We start from the raw sequence: 25,563 nt of genomic DNA on the forward strand, positions 1-25,563 counted from the left end.
AGGATATGATATTTTTGTCACTTGCAACATTGTTTCAATATCATTATTTTTAATTAAAGTTGTTTTTTCTTAATAAAAATACTTTTATTTGGCTGATACCAAATTCACAGTTATTTAAAAGGAACTTTTAAGTTAATTGTTGCGTATGATTTTAATTATTATTATCATTCATCATTTAATTTGAATGCTGCGTGGGTGGATGAAAGGATGGCGACTGGAGAGCCTATCGGTTATTCATAATAAGCGATGATTATTTTTAAATTAATTTCAGTAGGTATTCAATATTCATTATAAGCTGTGATAGCCTAGTGGTTAGGAAGTCCGCCTTCTAATTGGAGGGCGGGGGTTGGATCTCGGGCACGCACCTCTTACTTTTCGGAGTAATTAAATATCACTTGCTTTAACGGTGAAGGAAAACATCGTGATGAAACCTGCATGCCTGAGAGTTCTCCATAATATTTTCAAAGGTGTGTGATTTGTGAAGTCTACCAATCCGCACATAGCCAGCGTAGTAGACTATGGCCAAAACCTTTCACACTCTGAGAGGAGACCCGTGCTCTGTAGTGAGCCGGCGATGGGTTGATCATGATGACGATGACCTATAGTCCATACAAAATGACTCTTTACTCGCCATTTTAACTCTATGGGTCGACTGTCATGTCAAAATAACGATTCACCTTTTAAATAAGGACTAAAATCGTACTTTTGACATGAAAGTTGACACAAAAAGTTAAAATGGCGCGTGAGGGGTTAAATGTCACGCGTTATACTTAAGATTGCCCTCTGTACGCGTTCTCTGGACAAGTCCGTCCATAAATATTTTTTTTTGTTATTCTAGACTAAAACTAAGTCATAGATGTTGATTAAGCTCTTTATTATCTTATTACAAGATAACAATAAAAAATATAAATACGGTAAATTTATACTTATCTAAATCTCTATTTTAGGGAGGTCGTCACGTCAGGTCTTCAAATCATCGATATAAGTCCCGCAAATTTCTAATGCGCATGGCCGCCATTTTAGTGACGTCAGTACTCGACTGAAGTTTCGAGCTGATGGTATATTTTTACTTAAATATACGTCAAATGACGTCATTTTGATGTTAATGAGACATGGTTCCAGCGCAATAGCAACTTGTACCGCAAAGCCTTGACTAAAATCTTCAATGAATGTGTCGTAACTGCAATGAAAACCAAAGATTGCGATAATAACAAGAAATGATATACGATAATGGTATACGGTCGTTTCAGCATACGCGCTTACACGCGCGCTACATTACGCGCTTCAAAAAACCGGACGCGCGTATACGGGCATATACTTAATATATTTTCGGCGTGTTCGCTCGAAACCGGTGGTGTTGCGGGGAGGTGTCTCTCGGGGCTCGCGCTTATACGAGCTTAGAAGCGCGTCAACGCTCGTACGAGTTGAACGTGTGCCAAAAGGCGCACCTATACGCGCCTACACGCGTTTCCAAAAACGAGCTTATACGCGCGTATAATACGCTAGTATGAAACCGGCCTAATAGGTATACCTACCTACCAAATGGGTCTCAAATATAAACAAGAACAGGGGTTCGAGAGGTCGTGTCAAATTCTGCCCATGGCCAAAAGTAACTAATGCTTGCATAGATGATCGAATTACCATCGCCGAATCGCACTAATTATGAGCAACTGAAATTTTTCCGTGACTTTGCTTGTCTTAAATTTAGATATCTTATTTTATTTAAGAGAATGAGTCTGACAATAGAAAATATGCACTAACTGATCTGTCATCAGGGTGTAGGGCGATTGCCGAAAACCTGCATCAATCATTATTACAATCTCAATTGTTGTGATTGGCTGAATTTGTGCGATTCTTGTTGCAACAATGCATTGTAGCCAATAGCAAGCGAGCGTCAATCAATCAGAGATGATTACGATCGTGACATTGTATCTGACACTCTCCCGCAATCGCGCAGCTGAACACTGGCAAAAACGAAGACAGGTGATAGTAGTGATGATTTCCTACTGACAATAAGATACCACATATAAAACGCCTAAAAATATTATATAAAAAACCTTTAATTTTGTAACAGTTGACGATATATTGCAAATAAATCATCTGACTGACGCTAGAGGTCAACGAACATTGCGTAAGTAGGCCACTCGGAGTCAATGCCGCATCGTAGGCAAGGCATTGACCCGAGTTTTGCACGCAAAAAACGCAGATCAAAAGAGTTAGAGGTGCGTGCCCGGGATCGAACCCCCGATCTCCGATTGGAAGGTGGACGTCCTAGCCACTATCACGCGGCTATCACAGCTTAATGGACTATAACTCGTAAGTTACACGTCAAGTAACAATTCCGATTGGATTAGAGTAAGGAAACTCTAGGATTGATCCTGAATCCACATCTGTCAAATATTAAGCCAGGATGTGACGTTTTTTTTTAATATCGTAAAGTACTGACACCAGTTCTTTACTATCATTACAATCTAGCCTATGAGGAGTGGAGTGAAATCCGTCGTTTGAGAGCCTTCTTAGCGTCAAATGTAGGTAATTGACACCTGCATATAGGTCCTCCTCCTCGACGTTTTGTGCAAGTTTCATAGCACGACCTCCTTGGCGCAGTGGTAAGCGCTGTGGTCTTATTAGGGGAGGTCCCGGGTTCGATTCCTGGTAGGGATTTGAAATTTTATAATTTCTAAAGTGGTCTGGTCTGGTGGGAGGCTTCGGCCGTGGCTAGTTGCCACCTTACCGGCAAAGCCGTGCCGCCAAGTGATTTAGCATTCCGGTACAATGCCGTATAGAAACCAAAGGGGCATGGGCTTATTAAAAACTGCCATACCCCTTCCAGGTTAGCTCGCTACTATTTTAGACTGCATCATCACTTACCACCAGGTGAGATTGCAATTTAGGGCTAACCTGCATCTGTATCTGAATAAAAATCCATACTAATATTGTATATGCGAAAGTGTGTCTGTCTGTCTGCTAGCCTTTCACGGCCCATCCGTTCAACCGATTTTGACATAGGCTACTTTTTATCCCGAAAAATCATAGAGTTCCCACGGGATTTTTTAAAACCTAAATCCGCGTGGACGAAGTCGCGGGCATCCTCCAGTAAATAAATAAAAGTCTTGAACTGTGGTAAACCTCTTGTACGGAGAACACGTAAATTGCGCAATCTTAAGTAAGTAGGTATTAACTAGTAAGTTACACGTAACAACTCCAATAAGGCTGAAAATCCGTACGGCGTTATTCAACCCGAGCAATTCGCACACGGCTTCGAACGAGCGTTTCACAATTGTTATTTGTTATTAATTTCACGATCGATACGGGTTTTAATGTTTTATAAATACGCATTGTTGAACGACACAATGCCTGTTCGCTGCGAACCCGAGCACAGCGGACTTCGTCTCCGCTGTCTGACGCATTCCTTCAACGTGCAAGCCTCAGTAGCGCAGTGATGACATTTAAGGGGACTCAGTTCGGTTCTTTCTCCATACAAACGTAGGAGGGAAAATACAACAATATTCGATATTGTACGCACAAAACTAAGAATTAGGTACATTGATTTATCTCGTCATTATCTAGGTTCAATGATATCTAAAACATTGAAAAAAATATTGATTTAAAAGTTACGGGCCTCAAAAGATTCCTATTTTAACACTAAATTTATGACAACTTTGGGCGTAAATAAATAAGATTAGGGATATGAAAATTCTAAAACAATTTATCATTAGACGTAGTTTATTTATTCATTAGTTGAAATAACTTTACTTTGCAAACATAAATTCAGTAGTTTTTTCTCAAAAATACTTTTCCTAAACCTTTTTCGCGCGCTTGATTTCAGTGATAATCATCGTGCCTCTCAACTTTCTCATACAATGTCAAGTGAAAAGCAAACACGTTACCCACGTGCGCGGCCAATTTCGGTCGAGCGTCCTGCGTCACCTTAATCGGATATGCCCAAGCGAACAAAATTTTTCACGGTTTTGGAACCAAATAAATCAGCGCCACCTCTTATGCTGAGATCTATAGAGCGCACTTTGACTTTGCTCAGACTTAAGATTGAGTTAAAACGAGACAGATTTATGTGAGAGATATAGCTCTGTCTCGTTTTAACTCTGTCTTAAGTCTAAGCTAAGTCAGAGTGCGCTCTATAGATCTCACCCTCAGATACTAATCAACGACCCGTTTGAAATCCAGACGTCACTGAGGTTGCATTGGTGCTATAGCACCACTGAGTCGGTGCCATTTTGTTTGTTCAATAGCCCCGTCCATAGGAAGTAATATACACGAGGTCGACAATACGGTATTTTACACCTAGTCAAATCAGTACCTTTTTTTTTACCTCAAACGGCAAAACGCGTGCTTAGTATGTGAGATTCTATGAAATCCCGGCATGTGACGTCAAAATCATTTGACGTGTTGACGTGCTTTTTTTAATACATACTTACATACTAATATTATAAATGCGAAAGTGTGTCTGTCTGTCTGTCTGTCTGCTTGCTTTTCACGGCCCATCCGTTCAACCGATTTTGACGAAATTTGGTACAGATATAGCTTGCATCCCGGGAAAGGACATAGGCTACTTTTAGGCACCACTGCGGCAGGAAGGTCAACAAGAACAAAAATTCCAACATAATTTTAAAGCTAAGCAATATAGTAAATGCAGTTTATTAAAAATAAAATTTAGCTCAATTTTAGGTATTTAATCAGTGGCGGATTAGTCACGTAGCAAGAGTAGGAAATTTTACAAGCCCCGCGCATTTGGGGGCCCCGCGCATCGACGCCTTCTGACGTTTTAAGTATATCGAAGCGTAAAAATGTTTTTCAAATCAACGTAGGCCTTTCTTAACATTAAAATGTTTCAAAAATGAGTTGAGAAACATGATGAATCAAAAACGTCCTAATCACGTCACTTTAATGAATCATCATCATCATCATCAACCGACAGAGGTCCACTGCTGGACATAGGTCTCTTGTAGGGACTTCGCACGCCACGGTCTTGCGCCGCCTGAATTTAACGGCTCCCTGTGACTCGGCTGATGTCGTCCGTCCATCTAGTAAGGGGTCTGCCAACGCTGCATCTTGCGGTGCAAGTTCGGCATTCCAGGACCTTGGGAACCCAACGTCTATCGGTTTTACGAACTATGTGCCCTGCCCATTGCCACATCAGCTTCGCAACCCGTTGAGCTATGTCGGTTACTCTAGTTCTCCTACGGATCTCCTCATTGACTGATCTGATCACGTAGAGAAACTCCAAGCATATTTTAATACTTATATACTTTAATAAATATTGAAAACGATATAATACTTTGAGAAGTCAACATAACCAGTGTTAAGCACAAAATCCAAATGAAATCCAGAAAAGATTTTTTGTTACAGTGTTGCTTTAATTAAATAATATTACGTTTAATAGGTAAAATTTTACGCTTACTGCGATTGTCAAAATTTTAATTTGTAAGATGATATAGTGGATAATTAATACGTACTTAAAACTAAAGCTACGAGGGTTCCAAACGCGCCCAGGTCTGAGAAGAGCCCACAATAAACTCAGCCAGCAGCTTATTATTAACTTGTTAACCTAAAACAATCCAAGGGCCCTTTGATAGAATTTGCTATAGGCCCCGCGCTGGCTTAATCCGGCACTGTATGTAATTCAAGTAATACAACATTCGAGATTTCGCCAATCTCGCGCGTACGTGCCTCCCAATATGGGATTCTCGGAATCGCTTGGTTCGTCGGCCGCCAGCGTAAACAACGAATACTCAAGCTCTATGTAGCTATACTGCTCATAACATAAAGATATAGCAGAGGGCACAAACGGTCCCTTCCTTCGAGAAGGGGTTTCAAATAAAAAACCGGCCAAGAGCGAGTCAGACTCGTGCACCGAGGGTTCCGTACAACACTCGTATTTTTCGATAAATCAAAAGCTGGTATTCATAAAAATAGATATGTAACTTAGCCTTTATCTACCACACTATGTCAATTTTCACGATTTTTTTTCTCAGAATAGAATAGAATACTTACTTATATATATATTATTATATTTTTATTTGAGTAAACTTTTACAAGTGCTTTTGAATCGTCATTTACCACTGGTTCGGAATACTGTTCCTTCCATGTAGTCTCGTTGTCCCCGTTAGATATATCCCCGTTAACGGGGACAGCGGGATTTGCTTCCAAAAGCACTCACTATCTATACTTCCAAAAAATTATTTTTCAAAAAGGAGAACTTCTACTACCCTGGTTTCCGTAAAAAATTCACAGTTTTCCGATTCGGTAGGTAACCGTTAGAGGAAAAGTTCTTCCTTTTGAAAGGAAACGCTTTTGGAAGGAGAAAATAAAAAGTTCTTCAAGTGAAACTCCTCTTAATTTCTACCACAAGTTTGTGTACGAAAAAAATTCGAGAGATTTCACCCGATTCAGCCTTATCTGGTGACAGAAGGGGTGGCTCATTTTTTGCGTAGCGGCCCAGCCTGAATGTCCATTTTCCAGCGCGGAAATACTACTCTTCCATACTTACTATACTTATAATAATAATTATATATATACTTATAATAATAATACTATTCTTGGCACCATTCCACGCGGGCATGATTTGTAGTAATTGGATAAGATTTTTAAATAAAAAAATACACGCTTCACACTATTGTCCCCAGGTTCGCCGTATGACAGCCGGCTATGCCTCCAGGACAATGGCCCTGATACCTCCATGAAAGGTGATGAGGAACTATCACGGGTGTATCAGACTCTATCACTGCCGCCTCTATCCAGGGACGAAAGCGCTAATTCCAACAGGTAAAATACTTTCACATTTTTCTGTCATAAGCTTGTTATGTACCTACACCAATATAAAGCCCGCGATTTTATTATTTATCTGTTACTAGCAGATACCCGGCGTGTGCTACTACACTGAAAAGAGAATGTGCATAATGCATTTTTTGTTCAAAACTATCTTTGCGGTATTGCCTTTCTAATGACACGAGTTTGAAGCACATCGTTCAGATGAATTCAAAGTCTATAGAATAGAATGGAATACATTTTTATTCAAGTAAACTTTTACAAGTGCTTTTGAATCGTCTAATAATGTAATTTACCACTGCTTCGGAATGCCGTTTCCATCGAGAAGAACCGGCAAGAAATTCGGCGGTTGCTCTTTTCAAGTGTTCAATTTACAATAATATTATGCCATTGCTGGAGCGAGTCGAATCCAAGCTTTTTTTTACGGACACAGGTAGAAACATTTTTTGTTTCATCTACTTGATAATATTTCTATCTCTTAACGCGTTGCGAATAGACAATAATATTATCTATGTATGTGTTTTCATACGTATTATCATAATAATATTATGTATAATTTTATCTTAAAATTTCTTAAGGCTTGGCAAATCACTGATTTCCATCTATAATTTAAAAAAAACAGACCAAGTGCGAGTAAGATTCGCACACGAAGGGATTTGATAAATTAAAATTAATTTATCAAATCACACAAAACAAACTAATAAGTATCGTTTGTTTACAGCAACGAAACAAAGATTAACTCAAAGTCTTCAGCGCCAGCCAGTCCCGGCAGCTCTTCCGAAATGAAGCCTCAGTCCACCACACCGACGTCTCCAAACTTGACCAAACCCCCATACTCCTATGTTGCGCTGATAACCATGGCTATACAGCACAGTCAAACTAAACGTGCTACTTTGAGTGAGATATACTCTTATATCACTAAAGAGTTCCCATACTATGAGAAGAATAAGAAAGGTTGGCAGAATTCTATTAGGCATAACTTGAGTTTGAACGAATGCTTCATCAAGGTGCCGAGGGAAGGAGGTGGAGACAGGAAGGGAAACTATTGGACTCTTGGTAAGTTACTAAGTTTCTAAGTTACTAAGTTACTAAGTTACTAAGTTACTAAGTTACTAAGTTACTAAGTTACTAAGTTACTAAGTTGGTAAGTTACTAAGTTACTAAGTTGGTAAGTTACTAAGTTATTAAGTTACTCCAAGAATACAAAAATGTTTTTATGCTGACCTGCGAAATTGTATTCGCTATCTGAATAGTTAAGTAGAGGCTATCCCCGACTGTATACCTTTTATAAGCACTTTTACTTAATTAGTTTCACAATAATAATAATTTTTAATACAAAAAACAACAATACCAAACTTATTCTAGAACATAAAAATTACAAATCGAAAATATCATCTAAACCACCGCAACGAGGCAGGGTACCCAGAACGCTGGCAGCGTTACCTCGTTGAATGGCCAGACTAATATTTAATTCAAATTAATAATAATTAGAAACAAAAAAAAAAAAAAATTAGTTTCATGTCCACCTAAAACTAATTAAGTAAAAGTGCTTATAAAAATCTTTTAGTAATTCTTTCTCTTTGTTTACTTATAAGCTTCTAATACTATGCTTGCGAATTCGCCATCCGTCTGATTTATTTTTACATTTGTTTATATTCGTGTGATATTTTAGCAAAGCGAATAATCGTAATGTCTACTTAGTTGTAATTTTGCGAATTGCTTGCGATTCTTTTATTTTTTATCTGTGTAAAAGGTTAGGGATGAGGGTAAGAGTTTTGGACTACAGTCCGAGTTAAACTCTTTATGCACTGCATCCGAGAATTCTTTTTTTTTTTTTTTTAAAGAATATTAGCCATATTAAATGACTAATATTCCCCTTTCCTCTCCAATTAAGCGTCAGGCTTGTGCTAGGAGTAGGTACGACAAGTGCAACGGGCGGGATTTGAACCGTCGACCTTTCGGTTTTCAGTCCACTCCTATACCGGTTGAGCTATTGAGGCTCAATATAATTCTCAATCCGAAGTAGCCGTAATACTAATTGAATGAGGTCGAACAATTTTTTATTATTATTTATTTATCATAGGTATACTCTTGACCACAATCACACCTGATGGGAAGTGATGATGTGGTCTAAGATGGGACGCGATTCCAAATTCCGTTTTTTGAAGCCGAGATTATTATGTACTTTTCAGTGAATCCACGTGTATATCCAGGTGGATCATGAAGAGTCTCAAGAATACGCAAGCAACATCCGTAAAAACTCGGAACGCCGGCATAATCAACACAAATTTACACATATGTTTTTCTTTTCTCTTTCTTTCTTTCTTTATTTCCATCGGATGTAACTTTGATATCTATATTCAAAACGTGTTTTCTGGATTTGATTTATTTCGGACTCGGAACTTATGCAGTGCTTAAAGAGCCTGACAGCCGCACTCAGAGTCGCTAATCGTTACTTAAGATTGATTTAAAACGAGACAGATTTATGTGAGAGCTCTGTCTCGTTTTAACTAAACTTAAGTAGGTAACGATTAAGCGACTCTGGGTACGGCAGTTAGTCCAGTGATTAGTTTAGTTTTAGTTTTTGTGGTGAGCATAGCCTTATTTTAGATCCGCAATGTGGCGATATGTTCGAGAACGGCAACTTTAGGCGGCGGCGGAGAATGAAGAGGCCCTTCCGTTCTGCACCGTATTCGAAGGCGATCTTTGGCGATAGATACCACATGGTCCAGCATCCTCACATGCAGTCTTTGCAACTGGGTCCAAGGAATTACTTCGGATCCACTTCCCCGTATCCACCTTCATACCCAAGATATGATACGTAAGTATATTTTTATTTGTAACTAGCTGATGCCCGCGACTTCATTCGCGTGGATTTAGGTTTTTTAAAATCCTGTGGGGACTCTTTGATTTTCCAGGTTAAAAAATAGCCTATGTCACTCTCCAGGCCTCTAGCTACCTATATCTACCCATGCAAAAAATCACGGCAATCCGTTGATCCGTTGCGACGTGATTGAAGGACAAACTAACAAACACTTTTGCATTTATAATATGGGTAGTGGTACTTTTTAATGGTGATGACTGATGACGAACTTTATCTTATATATTTGCAAACGACTATCATGGTTAAATTAATAGAAACTAAACAGTTTGGTGTATCTGAGGTAATGTATATAAATCGTTAAGTATCGCCGACATGTTACAACTAATTAATTAAGAACGAAAATATTTACATTTAATATTAGTATGTTTATTAAATAAACCAAAGATATAGGTATATAATGTGCCTAAGTGATAACACTTGACAGTTGTTATTGGTCTCACAGGTTGATTTCCATAATAAGGACGCTGGGGCCATTCTAACTCCTTAGGTACGCGACATGTCTAGATTGCAATCGAGGTATGAGGCGAGGGGATGCCCCACACACCCGCATTTCATCCGCTCTATCCCTTACCAGGTTAGCGAGGGGGACTGTGTGGATGTGCGGTGCGCCCCCACCCCGAATGCCATCTTGACCTGTCGCGTCATCATCTTATTCTCAACCTAACACCAGGTCACTATCGATCACGGGTCTCCTCTCAGAATGAGAAGGGTTCAGGTTATAGTCCACGAAATGAGGAGGCAAATAAATCACTTCGTGCGTATTTTGGAATTTCGACTACGCACAGGTGTAGGTAGACCTTGGCTATGTGTATCTGTTATGTATATTTGTGGTTTCATCACAAAACAAAATTAAAAAGTGTTTTTTTTTTTAAAGAATATTAGCCATGTTAAATGACTAATATTCCCCTTTCCTCTTCAACTAAGCGTCAGGCTTGTGCTAGAAGTAGGTACGACAATAGTGCAACGGGCGGGGTTTGAACCGTCGACCTTTCGGTTTACAGTCCACTCCTTTACCGGTTGAGCTATTGAGGCTCTATTACGATAGTATGGGACGCTTCATGTGCAAGTGCGACTCGCACTTGACCGGTTTTTAGTATGATAATCATAACTTTCGTACTAAGGCGGCAGGTGCTATAAGCTATGACATTATTATTGACAAAGGGTCATCCGGTCACTTGGTAACAGATTATGAGGACTTTAAGTGCCTAGAGGGAGATAACGGCCTCATAGCGGTCAAAATGTCGTTAAGATACTTTTCGATTACACACTAAGTATCTTTACTTGGTATAAAAGAAAAGATATAATTTAGGTAGGTATATTAAAATTAAAATCGTATTTATTAAGAAGATTAATTAATATATCGGGTTTTTTAATTTTCATTAAGTATCCTAATTATTATGGGACTTCTGTACAACACGGATACGCGAGCCCTATCGTAGCCTAAATTACAATCAATTAAATCAACTCATGGTCTGTTAATGGTCCACAAAGACCGAGAACTCATGTGCACTATCATGCGAAGGAAGGACCAATTCTCATTTGCGAGATTAGTTTTGGAAGGAAGAATTGAAGGCAAAAGCGCTCCAAGACGCAAATGGTGGGACGATATAAGGGGGTGGACAGGGCTTAGTTACCCAAAGTCAAAAGAGGCGGCTTTAAATAGAGAAGCTTTTCGCATGATGACCTCCAAACTTGGTTTCGAAGAAGGCACGCGATGATGATGAAATCAACTAAATTACAATCTAAATACTTATATAAAAGGAAAAGGTGACTGATGACTGACTGACTGATCTAAGTATCTGTAATGGATAAAGTGGCGGATGGTCAAGAAAGATGGCTGTTTGGCATGCAGATAGCTATAATGACCTATAATAGCCTGGACCAGGACCTGGGCGCGTCTGGAACCCTCGTAGCTTTAGTTTTAAGTTTGCGTAATAATTATCACCACTATATCTTACAAATCCAACATCTGACCATCAAAAAGAGTAATTTATTACCTATTTTGAATAAATCATTTGACTTTGTATCCGCTAAGAAAGGATTACAGAAAATTCGCGAGCTTAAGCTGGTCGTTAATATTTTCGTTAATATATCTTTCATTTTAGGAAAATGGACCAAAGTTTCAAATTACGGTTAAACGATTATTTTCAGATGTTAATTATAATAATAGAGGCCAAAGGCTGAAGCGACATTGCGCGTAGTGTGTAGATACCTTTAGAAGTTACATTGTTTCATCTTTTTGCTTTAGACAAGATCTGTTATTGGGAAAGGAGCGCCCACGGCGTTGATGCGCGATTGGTCGGTTAGTTTGAAAGGAGGAGTTACCTTATGTTACCACAGACCAGTGAACGATAAAGTATACAAATATTCGACACACAATTCTAACGCGGTGAGCGGTAACTCTACCGAATGCTTATTCAATTAAATTTTAGCACGGTAACTGTCATTTTGAGTCGGACAATGTGGCTAATTCCGTTGTACACAATCTCTAAACTAAACTAAAATGGCACCTCTAAATCTATTGCTATCCCTTTCATAATGTTGCTTGCGGAAAAGAATAGCACTAGGTTTGGAACTGTTAACTTAGTTTAGTTTAGAGATTGTGTGCAAGAGAATTGGCCCCAATATCGGCCAATGTCGTATGCCACCTATGCACTTATGGACCAATACTTGCGTGCTGTGTTTTAGACGATCTGAGTTTGTGGCACGTATTTTCAAATGACCGCACCTTCTATGCTTTGTTGTTCATGACTGCTACATTGATTCGATGATTGCTCTTTTTCGGTTTTGAAGATTTTTTTTTTTTTATTCATTATAGGTGTACGCTTGACCACAATCACACCTAATGGGAAGTGATGATGTGGCCTAAGATGGGACGCGTTTACCTAGAAGATGCCTTATCACTCTTGTTTTAAAGATACCCGGGTTGTAATTGGTAGGAAACACATATCGCGGAAGAGTATTCCAAACCTTAGCCATACGTATGAGGAATGATGACGCAAAACGTTTCGTGCGTGTAGATGGGATGTCGACGACATAAGGATGGAAACTCGCCCGACGTCTTGCGGTTCGGTGGTAAAATGGTGAAGGGGGGACAAGATCGAAAAGTTCCTGAGCACACTCTCCGAAATATATCCTATAAAACACTGATAAGCCGGCGACCTTGCGGCGGTGATCGAGACTTTGTAGTTTCGCCAGTAAAGGGGAGTCTTTGCCTATGAGTCTCCTAGCTCGACGATCAACAGCATCCAGAGCCGCTAGTTGGTACTTAGCGGAGCCATCGAAGAGGTGACTGCAGATTGACGTCGAAAAAAGCCTTGTGCAAAGGAGTTCATTAATTTCCCCAACTTTTCGACTTCATTGTACCTACCTGCCTACAAAATTATGCATATGATATGTGGTACAGTATAGACTGTCATCTTCACTCCTCCATGTCAAGGCGCCATCTCCACGCACAAGATAATCGCGGCAACAGTCTCGCCGTGCCTCCAAATTCGATACAAACTGTACCCGTTTCCACAGGGCGATACTATCGTAGCGATACGACGAGTGACTCGTGACAAGTAAGTACCTCGCGAACTCGTCGCGTCTCGCGGCGATATTATTGAGTCTCGCGACGATACCATCGAGTCTCGCGGCGATTCGTTGCGGTCTCGTGACGTTTCGTTGAGTCGCGACGACACGCTGGCGGAGTTATCGTAGTACCGTGGAGATTATCCGACGATAGTAGGACGGACTCGCTGCGATTCTCTCATCTTTGGAGATGGCGCCTAAGATGGCGTCACTCTCCATAGTTTATTTATATCTATTTGGGACCCATATCCATTGAATAGTCAGTTACCCAACTCTTATACAGTTTTAAAATGTTATGAATTTATTTTATTATGTGCCTAAGTAACAATAGATGTTGTTTTTTCAGGCCGTGGCTAACTCAGTCAACCGCAGGTCTAACTTACAGCAGTGGGTGCGGGAACATGGGCCGCAGTCCACCAGGCTGCTCGCCCGCGCTGCCGCACCAGACGTCCCCAGTTAACCCCTTCACCACACACCAGCTGCAAGGCCAGGTATGTAGTACTAGCTATGCCCTCCATACTCGTAGTAATCAATCAATCAATCAATCAATCAATCAATCAGCCTGTTTGCGTCCACTGCTGGGCATAGGCCTTCCCAAGAGCGCGCCACCACGCACGATCCTGTGCCTTCCTCATCCACCCACTTTCCGGTATAAAAAGTTGCCTATTTCAATTTCCGGGATGCAAGCTACCTCTGTGCCAAATTTCATGTAAATCGGTTAAACGGATGGGCCTTTGAGAATCCCGTAGGAACTCTTTGATTTTCCGGGATAAAAAGTAGCCTATGTCCTCCCCCGGGATGTAAGCTAACTCTGTACCAAATTTCATCAAAATCATTTAAACTGTTGGACCGTCAAAAGTTAGCAGACAGACAGACAGACATACACACTTTCGCATTTATAATATTAGTATGGATTAGTTATACATACATACGTAGTCCGGATGGACTTGAGGTATGATCGTGCGGTCATCACCCCGTTCAACCGCTGAGCAATATAAATTTATAAAAGCCTATCTAGGTCATGACCTCATCATTTGATACCTACTTTGTAACACCATCTGTGTTAGAAAATATGCCGGTGTAGCCTTAACTCCAAATTGCATACCATTGCACTTTTATAGCCTGTTGATACGCCAATAAAAATTTAATCTGAGTTTGATAGCTGCAATGAAAATAATATGGGTTTGATATGGCGTTTTAAATCTGGAATTAATAAAGGCCTGATTCTCTATGACTAGGTAATTTATAGAATTCCGTACCTCAAAAAGAAAAAAGGGACCCTTATAGGATCACTTTATTGTCTGTCTGTCTGTCTGTCAAGAAACCTATAGGGTAGGTCTTATAGCAGACATGGGGGAAAAATCTGAAAACCGTGAATTTGTGGTGACATCACACGAAAAAAATTAAAATGTGTTCATGAACAAATATTGCTATTTTAAACTTTCAAAGTAAGATCACTATACCAAATGGGGTACCATATTATAAAAGGGCTTTACTTGTACATTCTAAAACAGATTTTTTATTTATTTTTACGCGTAATAGTTTTTGATTTATCGTGCAAAATGTCGATAAATACGATTGTAGACGGAACCCTCAGTGCGCGAGTCTGACACGCACTTGGCCGGTTCTTATGTTTTATACAATGTACACAGTACAAGTAGTGTTAAAGACTCTATAACTATTTTTTATTTCTGTTTCAGCTCCAGAATCAGTTGCAGACGATGCAGCCGATAACAATGAACTCTTACAATGCTATAAATGTACCTTTAGGTGAGATAAGCTTTATAACGGACTTGTAAAAAAAAAAAAAGATTCCGACGAATTGAGAACCTCCTCCTTTTTTTGAAGTCGGTTAAAAAGGAGTAGTATAGTCCGCGCCAATTAAATAATCGTTCTTGAAGTTAACCGCAAGACGCGTAGCAATCGCATTTTAGGCACCAGTGGGGCACGACGCAAGGGAGCGGAATACATCAGGCATCTCGCGTTCGCCATCTGCATTAGTGTGAGTGCTACATTTGTACACAGTACACGAGCGAGTGGAACTACCTGCGCGAGCTCGCACTTGCATCGTAGCTCAGAGGCGGGGGCCTCATACCCCGATTGTCATCTCAACATGTTGCGGATTATACGAGATTTATTGTACTTTCGAAGTTAGTTAATTTCATTAATATGGCTGCTAGAGGGGCACCTGTGAGATGCTTGCCTATGGCGCTCTCGACATTTAATCCGCCTCTGCCTGTGGGTATAAAGTAGGTCTAAGCTTTTCACTTTCTGTTCACAGACGGATCCTCCAGTCCGGGTTCCGTATATGCTGCTCCCGGTGGGTTCTCCCCTGGCCGGCATCATGACCTCGTCACATCTTCCGACACGGCCGTATCACGTTTCTCTTTCTGGCCTGATGGTAAATCATATATCTATCTCTTTCAAAATCAACTAGAGTGTTCACTCGTTATATACCTACATACACTATAAGTAACGCAAATTGCTAATGCGCGTGGCCGCCATTTTAGTGACGTCAGCACTAGACTGAAGATTAGAGCTAATGGTATATTTTTACTTAAATATACGTCAAATGATACATGGTTCCAGCGCAATAGCAATTTGCGGGAATAGTTGAGCTATTTAGGCTCTATTAAAACGCCATCTATGGTAACTGTACGAAACGTCAACGAAATTGGCTCCCCTAGGGATCCCCGATTCGTGCAGAATCTAGCGTTTTCTTTCCTAGCGGAGTAGTGACCTCTATCGCGAAAAGTAAATATTACACCCCAATATAAGCCTCTTCCTCCTCACTTCATAAAAAGGTTCCATTTGAATTTAGAACCCTCAGTTATGTATCAGGTAACTAGATGGAACCACATGGAAGCGAAAATAGGTTTTATTCAAGTAAACACTATTGTCCACAATAACACTTTTTTAGGGTTCCGTACCGTATAGGTGCTATGATAGCCTAGTGGTTAGGACGTCCGCCTTCTAATCGGAGATCGGGGGTTAGATCCCGAGCACGCACCTCTAACTTTTCGGAGTTATGTGCGTTTTAATTAATTAAATGTCACTTGCTTTAACGGTGAAGGAAACCATCGTGAGAAAACCTGCATGCCTGGGCGTTATGCATAATGTTCTTAAAGGTGTGTGAAGTCTACCAATCCGCACATGGCCAGCGGTAGACTATGGCCAAAACTGTTCTCACTCTGAGAGGGGACCCGTGCTCTGTAGTGAGCCGACGATGGGTTGATTATGATGATGATGATGACCATATAGGTTCCGTAAAAGGAACCCTTATAGGATTACTTTGTTGGTGACAGTGGAGGGGGTCCCGGTGGCATTCTTCGGGTACGGAACCCTAAACACCATTACCTATTTTCAGGCGGATCTCCAAGCCCAAACGCCAACTATGTTCCAACGAGTAGTTTCTCACCATCTCGGCGACACGATGCCGTCACTTCCTCAGATGCAGCTGGACGGTTTACATTCTGGCCTGAAGGTACGAGCACATGCATCATCATCAACAAATAGACGTCCACTACTGGACATAGGTCTCTTGTAGGGACTTCCGCACGCCACGGTTTCGCGCCGCCTGGATCCAGCGGCTCCCTGCGACTCGTCTGATATCGTCCGTCCACCTAGTGGGGGGTCTTCCAACGCTGCGTCTTCCGGTACGAGGTCGCCATTCCAGCACCGTGGGACCCCAACGTCTATCGGTTGTACGAACTATGTGCCCTGCCCATTGCCACTTCAGCTTCGCAACCCGTTGAGCTATGTCGGTTACTCTAGTTCTCCTACGGATCTCCTCATTTCTGATTTGATCAAGTAGAGAAACTCTAAGCACATATTATAGCTCTCTCCATCGCCCGCTGAGTGACTCTGAGCTTTCTTATGTCGCACGCGTCGCACATGCATTTAAGACCAAACCTATACTTACAAAATAGCCTCGATAGCTCAACGGTTATAGGAGTGGACTGAAACCCGACAGGTCGCCGGTTCAAACCCTGCCCGTTGCACTATTGTCGTACCCCACTCCTAGCACAAGCTTTACGCTTAGTTGGAGGGGAAAGGGGAATTTTAGCCATCATGATAAACTTGGCTAATATTCTTCACAAAAAAAAAACCTTCCTGAAAGTATATCAATTATGATTTTGAAAAAAATGTTAAAATGTTCATAAGTACGTGCATTTTTATTCCTTTACTTTGTGCTATAAGACCTACCTATCTACCAAATTTCATGATTCTAGGTCAACGGTAAGTATACTATAGGTTTTCTTAACAGACACGACGGACAGACGGACAGACAGACAACAAAGTGATCCTGTAAGGGTTCCTTTTTCCTTTTTGAGGTACGGAACCCTAAAAAGATACAGACACTCCGAATTTAATAAGGAGAAAACATCAAAACTCACTTATACTTATAATTCAAATTCACTTATCCTTATTTTTCAGTAGGCGTGAAAGAAGAGTCCTCTTCGGGCATCATTTCCAATGGGGCAACGTACTCTAAATGCTTCATGTAAAGAATTAATGAATACTAGGAGAACCTGATAAAACTATAACTTGCAAAATGACTACAAACAACACCAAATAAAAATAACTTTGACTTGGCCCAGTGAAATGGATAAATAACCGATCTGTCACGGTCATCGAGGATTTAATTACGTGACGACAACTTCACTATAAATAGCAGAATGTTACAAAAAGAACGCGCAACAGGTGTGGCGCGACTTCTACAAGTTATAATACTATGCGTGCCAACTAAGAATGCCACAGTACATAGCAAAGAATACAGACCGTTGGCAATTTTCCGGTACGAGACCCTAATAATTGAATTATATTGTCCCGCATACGGTTTTTAACTGGATAAAGTATGAACGCCCGCGCTCTATCCCGTGAAAACAAGATAAGAACTGTAGGTCTGTGAACACTACTAGTTTTAGGTATAGACACCTGTCAAAAACCAGCCGCAGCCCGCAGCCCTACAGAAATGGACGGCCATGGGACATGCAATTGCTCTGTAAGAGTTAACCTGAAAAAATGACTTGGTGTAAAAAGCTATATTTAAGCGTTTGTACCCTGAGCACTAAATAGATAAGACCCTGACAAACACAGAATGCGACTTTTACTATACCTACGTTTATTTTAATTATATTTAGAGATAATGAGGAGGTTTCCAGGCAACGTTCGAGATAATTTTCATAGATGGCGCTGAATAGGTACTTCCACCACTAAAGATGAAAAATAATACCTGTATCTATAATATTATGATCTATGCTTTAATGTTTAGGTCGTGTCAATCAATGGCATAGATGAAGAGTAAGAGCTAGCGTGCACTGCAATTTTCCTTACCTTTCCTTCCCCACAAAATCTGTGAACTATAATAGATGTAATAATTAATCAATTTCGCATCCGATTTAAATTTAAAAAGTTAAAGCATAGATCATATAGATATAGGTATTATTTTTCATCTTTAGTGGTAGAAGTATTCAGCGCCATCTATGAAAATTATCTTGATTCTTGAACGTTGCCTGGAAACCTTCTCATTGAATTTCCGGATAGTTAGTGTTGAAGAAATTTTACTTATTTAAACACGTAATAGATATGTGATGTTGAACTTAATGTTTCTAAATGTCCAATATTTATACTGTAGGCTATATTAATTAGTATCTAAGTTCAAAAAAATATGCCACATTTTGTATGAAAAATTATGTTAATGGATAGCAGCGGGCATTGCTTTCCTACTGTAGAGCCGTGATTGCCTAGTGGTTAGACGTCCGCCTCTTATTCGGAAGGTCGGGGGTTCAATCCCGGGCACCTCTAAACTTTCAAAGTAATGTGCGTTTAAGGCAATTAAAATACTTGCTTTAACCACTAGACTATCACGGTGAAAAAAGGTGCAGATACTCTCAATTTACTTTATTGAAAGACAGAATCGACGCCAATAGGGTCTTCGACTGTTTTATGAAATGTATTTCAGCCTACTATTTCATCATCATCAACCGATAGACGTCCACTGCTGGACATATGTCTCTTGTAGGGTACTATTATTTACATCACTAAAATATTACTAAAACTAATATTTTCCCGCAGAAATTACTCTATTTTTATGTTAAAAAATTTAAAAATATTTATCGCCTTGCGACGTCATTGATCGCCTTCCGCTCAGTGTGACGTTAGTCATTAATTATGTTAAAAATAAACAAAAAACATGATTTTAGTTAATTAAGTACTCTTTAATAATGAATTCTAGGCCCATAAACCACGGCTATGCAAAACATCACATCATTTTGAGGGTTCGGTACCTCAAAAGGAAAAACAGAACCCTTATAGGATCACTTTGTTGCCTGTCTGTCTGTCGGTCTATCAAGAAACCTACAGGGTACTTCCCGTTGACCTAGAATCATGAAATTTGGTAGATAGGTAGGTCTTTTAGCTGACATTCGGGGAAAAATCTAAAAAACGTGCATTATTGTGGTTACATCACACAAAAAAAAAATTGTGGTCATGAACTAATAATTAGTATTTTCAATTTTTGAAGTAAGATAACTATATCAAACGAAGTACCTATCATATGAAAATTCTTTACTTGTGCATTCTAAAACAGATTTTTATTTATTATTATGCATTATAGTTTTTGAATTATCATGCAAAATGTCGAAAAAATACGACTGTAGTACGGAACCCTCGTTGCGCGAGCCTGACTCGCACTTGGCTGGTTATTTATTGCTACAGTCCAAAACTCTATTACGTAATTTGGGTTGTTTTTGAGATCGACAAGGATAAATTCCCAAGCAACTTAAAAAAATATTTTTCCGTGTTCTAATCAATTTACAAAGAGCTCAAAAGAATTCGCGATCAAAACATTATTGCTTGAATGATTACATTTCTTACAGTAATTCAACAACAATATTATTATGAATTGAAAAGTGTGTCAGTTTTTTCGTTTACTTCTTTACTCCTTAATTACATATATACTAACTTTTATATCTTTGATCCTGGGAAAATGCAGTATACCAAAGTCAAAGTCAGTTTAACAGAGTCTACGCCGTAGACAACCGTAGGTGGTCTGCTACGCCACGGGGTTTCTTCGAATATAGCTAAAGATCCGGTATTAAGAATATCTACCCTCATCTCTTATTTAATTGTGATATATTTTCTATATAAAATGCTAGATAATGTGTAGATTGATAGATTTTTTGCACGTGATTTCACTAGGCAACCTGTTCGCCATTGATCAATCTCTATCTAGCATAATTTCTTTACCACGATTAAATAACAGATGAGGGTAGATATTTCTAATGCGGGATCTTAGACCAGTAAAATAAGTAATTCTAAAGTATCAAATTACGTTATTCCAGCTAGTTGATTCGCTAACTCATTGTCTAACACAGAATAATAGCCACCTAGGTTGGTTTGTTCTACATTGCTGCTTCACTGGGTGATAGTAAATTTTTTTTCGTAGAAAACCCTCAACGGATTAAAAAATGAGCTCGGTGGCTATCGTTCAGTGTTAGACACTGAGTTAGAGAATCAGCCCACAGGTCTGCCATACTGATATTTTTTAAAATTTGCCGTACTTTTCCTGTCTCTTCTTTCGTTAGCCAGACTATACCATACACGGCTTATACATGATGTTGTAATAGCAGTGAAGACCGTCAGGTGTGATCGCTGAAGATGATAAACTCCGTGGGTGTAATAAATGAGTGCAGGCGCGGTTTTCCTGCTATATCAGTAACCTTAGTATGAGTTTGCACAGCTTGACGACGTTACTAGATATCGAATATCGAAACGCTTGTCTGAGTCGTTGTCATCGTCAGTAACCGATAGACGTCCACTGCTGGATAGTGAATATATAATATCTCTTGAATGGACAACACGCCGCGGTCTGTTACCTAGTGAGGAGTGTATCAACAATGTGCTTTCCGGTGGGTTATCGTCATACCAGCACCTTAGGACCACTCTTCAAAGGACTTTTAGGTCCATTTTACTTTCATTGTTATTCTGATTCGACCCTCGATATCTACCAGCGTTGATGAGATGCAAAATCGTATACTAAACATACTGTACGCTTCGTACGAGATTTTATGTCTCACTAATGTTGATAGTATTCGAAAACCTTCCGCATTATAGTAAACTGGATCTTATCTCAAAGCCTTAAAGTCTTAAAACCTTGTTTTAAAACTCAAGTTTGTTTACAGATCTACAGCTAGCGCTCCAAGAGGAAACGTTGCGAAATTAATTTTTTTGACTTCAATTCAAGGCTCTGTAGGTCCATTTTACTTTGACGGTATTGTGTTTCGACTCTCGAATTCTAGCAACGTTTGGTGAGACGTAAAATCTTATACTAAGCGGACTGGTGTATTACGAGTAATTAGTCCGTGTTGCAAGTGCAGTTTGTCCGTCCGTGAGTGAATGTAAACATACTCCACTTCGAGTCTCGTGGATTACGAGTATCTTGTTTCCATACCTACTTGCACGTGTTGTTGTCTCAGCCAATGGATGTTCACAACTTTAAAAAGTCTTAACTTTCATCATCATATTTTTTATAATTGTTATAGTGTTTTACCTACACTTCAAGGAAGTTTCTAAATAATTTCAAATACATATAAAAAATTGCGGACCGGCAGGAGTCGAACCCGCGATTTTTGGGATCGCGCCCGATGCTCTGACCACTAAGCTACGGCACGCTGGCTGCCATTGACGAAATCAAAGTCAAAGTCAAAAGGTTTATTCAAAATACGTAATAAATTACACTTTTTGATGGTCGGTTGTTGCATTTGTAAGATGATAATATAGTGGTGATAATTTTTACGCGACCTTAAAACTAAAGCTATGAGGGTTCCAAACGCGCTCAGGTCTGAGAAGAGTCTAAAACAAACTCAGCCGGGTATTTGTGATACCCAAATTTCATAAGGGTTTCATTTTTCCTTTTGAGGTACGGAACCCTAAATATTGTTTGAATTTATTGTTATTTTTGTTTCAAACTTGTAAATTTTTTAAATGTGGCATATTTTTGTTGAATTTTAATCTTGTAAGTATTGATGTGATTAATGAAACATGTGTGGTGTTGTGGGACCTTCTTCTACCTGAGCTTGTATACAACGATTTCTATAAAAAGGACATAATATATTCTAAAAAAAGGACTACTTATTTTCGTAAAACTTTTGATCTATCTGTACTTACTCTATACAAATAAGTACTTATACACTTATTTCTACCTTTGATACCTCTTCCAAATAGATGACTTTTTTTTATTGGAATTTCCCAAACGTGAAATTCCACTTTTCTGTAAAATTATACTTAGTATACGAAAATGCCTTAAATACTAGCCACTATTATGCGATTTGATAATTTGTACCAAATGCGTTCATAAGTTTTGAAATCTTCGATCTTCAAAGGAGATTGCCAATTTTGGGCCACAAAATCTTAAATAGAGCAAACATCTTTGGTTACAGTAGTTTTTTGTGTGACAAAAAAACTTCACTGGTTTTTTAGAGCTTTTAGCTTATATAATTTTTTATTATTTTTATTATAGGTATCCTACGCTTGACCACAATCACACCTGATGGGAAGTGATGATGTTGCCTAAGATGGGACGCGTTAAAACGTACTTTTGTTAAATTGTTATTATTAAGTCGCACATTGAAAACAAAAATGGTAGGTAGGTACCTACTTTGCAAATATATTCACAGTTCTTGAAGAGCGAGAAAAACACGTCTTTTGTATAGATCTTCGTCTCGGAAACATATTATATACTTAAGCGAGATTAGATGACATTACGGAAACTTTATACTTAGTTGGTTTAAGCGCAAACCTTTAAATAAACCAATTATAAATTCAAGATTTTGGATAGGGTCAGATTTGTTTTCAATACGCGAAATATTTTGCGTTTTCACGAGATAGCTTGCATGTTTTAAAAATTGAATAAAGGTAAATGGTTTTAATGTTTTATGTAAGTACAACTGAATTAGCAAGTGTAAGAGTAGTACGGTGCTTATACATGATGAAACCAGAATGCTGGCAAAAACTAACACAGAAGATAGTAATAATGATTACTGATATGATACCATAAAAAAACCGGCCAAGTTCGAGTCGGGCTCGCGCAATGAGGGTTCCGTACTACAGTCGTATTTTTTCGACATTTTGCATGATAATTCAAAAACTATGATGCATAAAAATAAATAAAAATCTGTTTTAGAATGTACAAGTGAAGACCTTTCATATGATACCCCAATTGATATAGTCACTCATTTCGAAAGTTGAAAATACTAATTATTAGTTCATGACCACAATTTAATTTTTTTTGTGTGATCTAACCCTAAATTCATGGTTTTCAGATTTTTCCCCAAATGTCAGCTATAAGATCTACCTACCTGCCAAAGTTCATGATTCTAGGTCCACGGGAAGTACCCTGTAGGTTTCTTGACAGACAGACATATAGACAGACAGACAACAAAGTGATCCTATAAGGGTTCCGTTTTTCCTTTTGAGGTACGGAACCCTAAAAAACACGAAAAAATAAATTTAAAAAACCGATTATTTTGTAAAAGTTTACAATATATTGCAAATAAAACATCTGACTGACGCCAGAGGTCAACGAAAGCTACGTTAGTAGGTCACTCGGAGTCAATGCCGCGTCATAAGCGGGGCGTTGACCCAAATTTTGCACGCTATACATTGCGGGTTTGAAAAATACTAAATCACTAAAACTACAAAATGAGGCAAATGGTTATTGGTATTGAATTGTGTTTAGGTAGTATTAAATGGTTATAAATGATAAAACCAACCATGATTATAAAACCATCCAACCAACCAACCTTAATAAAACTAAGTTTCTAGCGTTCTGGTTACACTCTGTAAGTATTGTTTGATTGTTATTAATCAGTAAATTTTCGAATTGTTATGTTTCATGTTAGCGCTAAATTATATTTACTGTGGCCCAAACTTCCAAAGAAACTTGTCAATCTCCTTCCGCTGGATATTCCGGACATTCATCTGTTTGGGAGAGAGTTAGGCTGAGATCTATAGTTCTCATTTTACTCAGACTCAAAACATATAATTTCTCTTTTGAACTCTCGGTACAGTCTGAGAAAAGTACGCTTTATAGATTTCAGCCTAAGGGCTGTTTCAGACTAGCGTTTTGTCTGCGCGGTTTGGGGTCGTTTTTACATACGCGCTACATTTCGCGCTTCAGTAAAGTGAACACGCATGCTTGCGCTTAATTTGACGTGTTCGCGCTAACCAGTGATTTAGTCAGTAGATAAACTAAATAAGTAAGGTAGTAAGTAGCAATATGGATTCCAATACCGCTCATGCTTATATGAGCTTAAACCGGCGTCTACGCTTATTTCATATTAAGCACATGTGACAAAAAGCGTGTGTACACGCTCGTAATAGCACTTAGTATTTCACGAAGACCGCTTGGCTATGTTTATGTGATTGCACACGTACACATTATTGTAGTGTGCGTGGCACGCAGTCTCATCTGTGGTCTCAGCTGCGACGCGGTTAACGTTACGCACACAAATGCGTTAACGCTTATTGGTATACTCACTACTACAACCAAGGCTGAGCGTTCATCGTGAAATAAAACATCTATAGTAGAATCAGCAAAAACAACGCTAATCTGAAACTGCTCTTAATGTTTCGGACGATCTCTTATTATGATGATCCTAGCATTCCTCATTGTTTGCGAAACCGATGGTGTTTTTGGTTGTGGTAGTAAATTGATGTTGTGTTATCAATTAGTTTAAGGCTGAGGCTTACCGCGTACCTATTAGATTTTTTTTGATATGTATTTAATCTACTAGAGGGAAACTCTAGAGGGAGAGTAAGATAGTTACCATTCTGCCAATAAAGTCGTACCGCCAAGTGTTTTAGCGTTATACCTATACAATATCCCTTCTAGGGAGGCCCGCTTCCATCATAGGCATTGTCCTAATACAACGCGATTACGCGATCATTGCAAGTTCATTTACGTACACGCGATCATACATACAGCTGCGCGATTGCGGTTGAATGACAGCTACAATGACACGGTTGAAATCACCTCTGATTAGTTGACGCTCGCTCACTATTGGTTACAATGCATTTTTGCAACATATATAAATAAATAGACGCAAAATTACAATAATTGAGATTGTAATAAAGGTTGATGCAAGTTTCACGAAATCGCCCGTCTGATCTCGAATAGGTGTCCTAATTGGCATTCACGCGATGATCGCGTCATCTCGTTCTATTAGACGCAAACACGCGATGGTCGCAACGTTTGCTCGCGCGATGATCGCGTAATCGCGCTGTATTAGGACAATACCTTAGACTGCAACTTCACT

The 25,563-nt window shown here is 39.2% G+C and overlaps 1 protein-coding gene across 3 annotated transcripts in view; it reads left to right on the forward strand.

Moving 5' to 3' along the window:
- LOC117995355 (forkhead box protein L2-like) overlaps window positions 1–18,475 on the forward strand; it is a 65,792-nt gene extending 47,317 nt beyond the window's left edge. For 2 of the 3 annotated variants that reach the window (XM_069508697.1, XM_034983367.2), the window contains 8 exons: window positions 6,645–6,783; window positions 7,508–7,842; window positions 9,397–9,607; window positions 13,590–13,734; window positions 14,944–15,013; window positions 15,525–15,644; window positions 16,611–16,727; window positions 17,681–18,475. In XM_069508697.1, coding sequence (XP_069364798.1) covers window positions 6,645–6,783; window positions 7,508–7,842; window positions 9,397–9,607; window positions 13,590–13,734; window positions 14,944–15,013; window positions 15,525–15,644; window positions 16,611–16,727; window positions 17,681–17,751 — 1,208 coding nt within the window. In that variant the 3' untranslated portion in view covers window positions 17,752–18,475. The remainder of the gene's footprint in view (window positions 1–6,644; window positions 6,784–7,507; window positions 7,843–9,396; window positions 9,608–13,589; window positions 13,735–14,943; window positions 15,014–15,524; window positions 15,645–16,610; window positions 16,728–17,680) is intronic. The other variant, XM_069508698.1, reaches the window with a different exon arrangement.
- Window positions 18,476–25,563: the final 7,088 nt, after the last annotated feature.

This window comes from Maniola hyperantus, chromosome Z (assembly GCF_902806685.2).
Source record: "Maniola hyperantus chromosome Z, iAphHyp1.2, whole genome shotgun sequence".
NCBI classification, from domain to species: domain Eukaryota; kingdom Metazoa; phylum Arthropoda; class Insecta; order Lepidoptera; family Nymphalidae; genus Maniola; species Maniola hyperantus.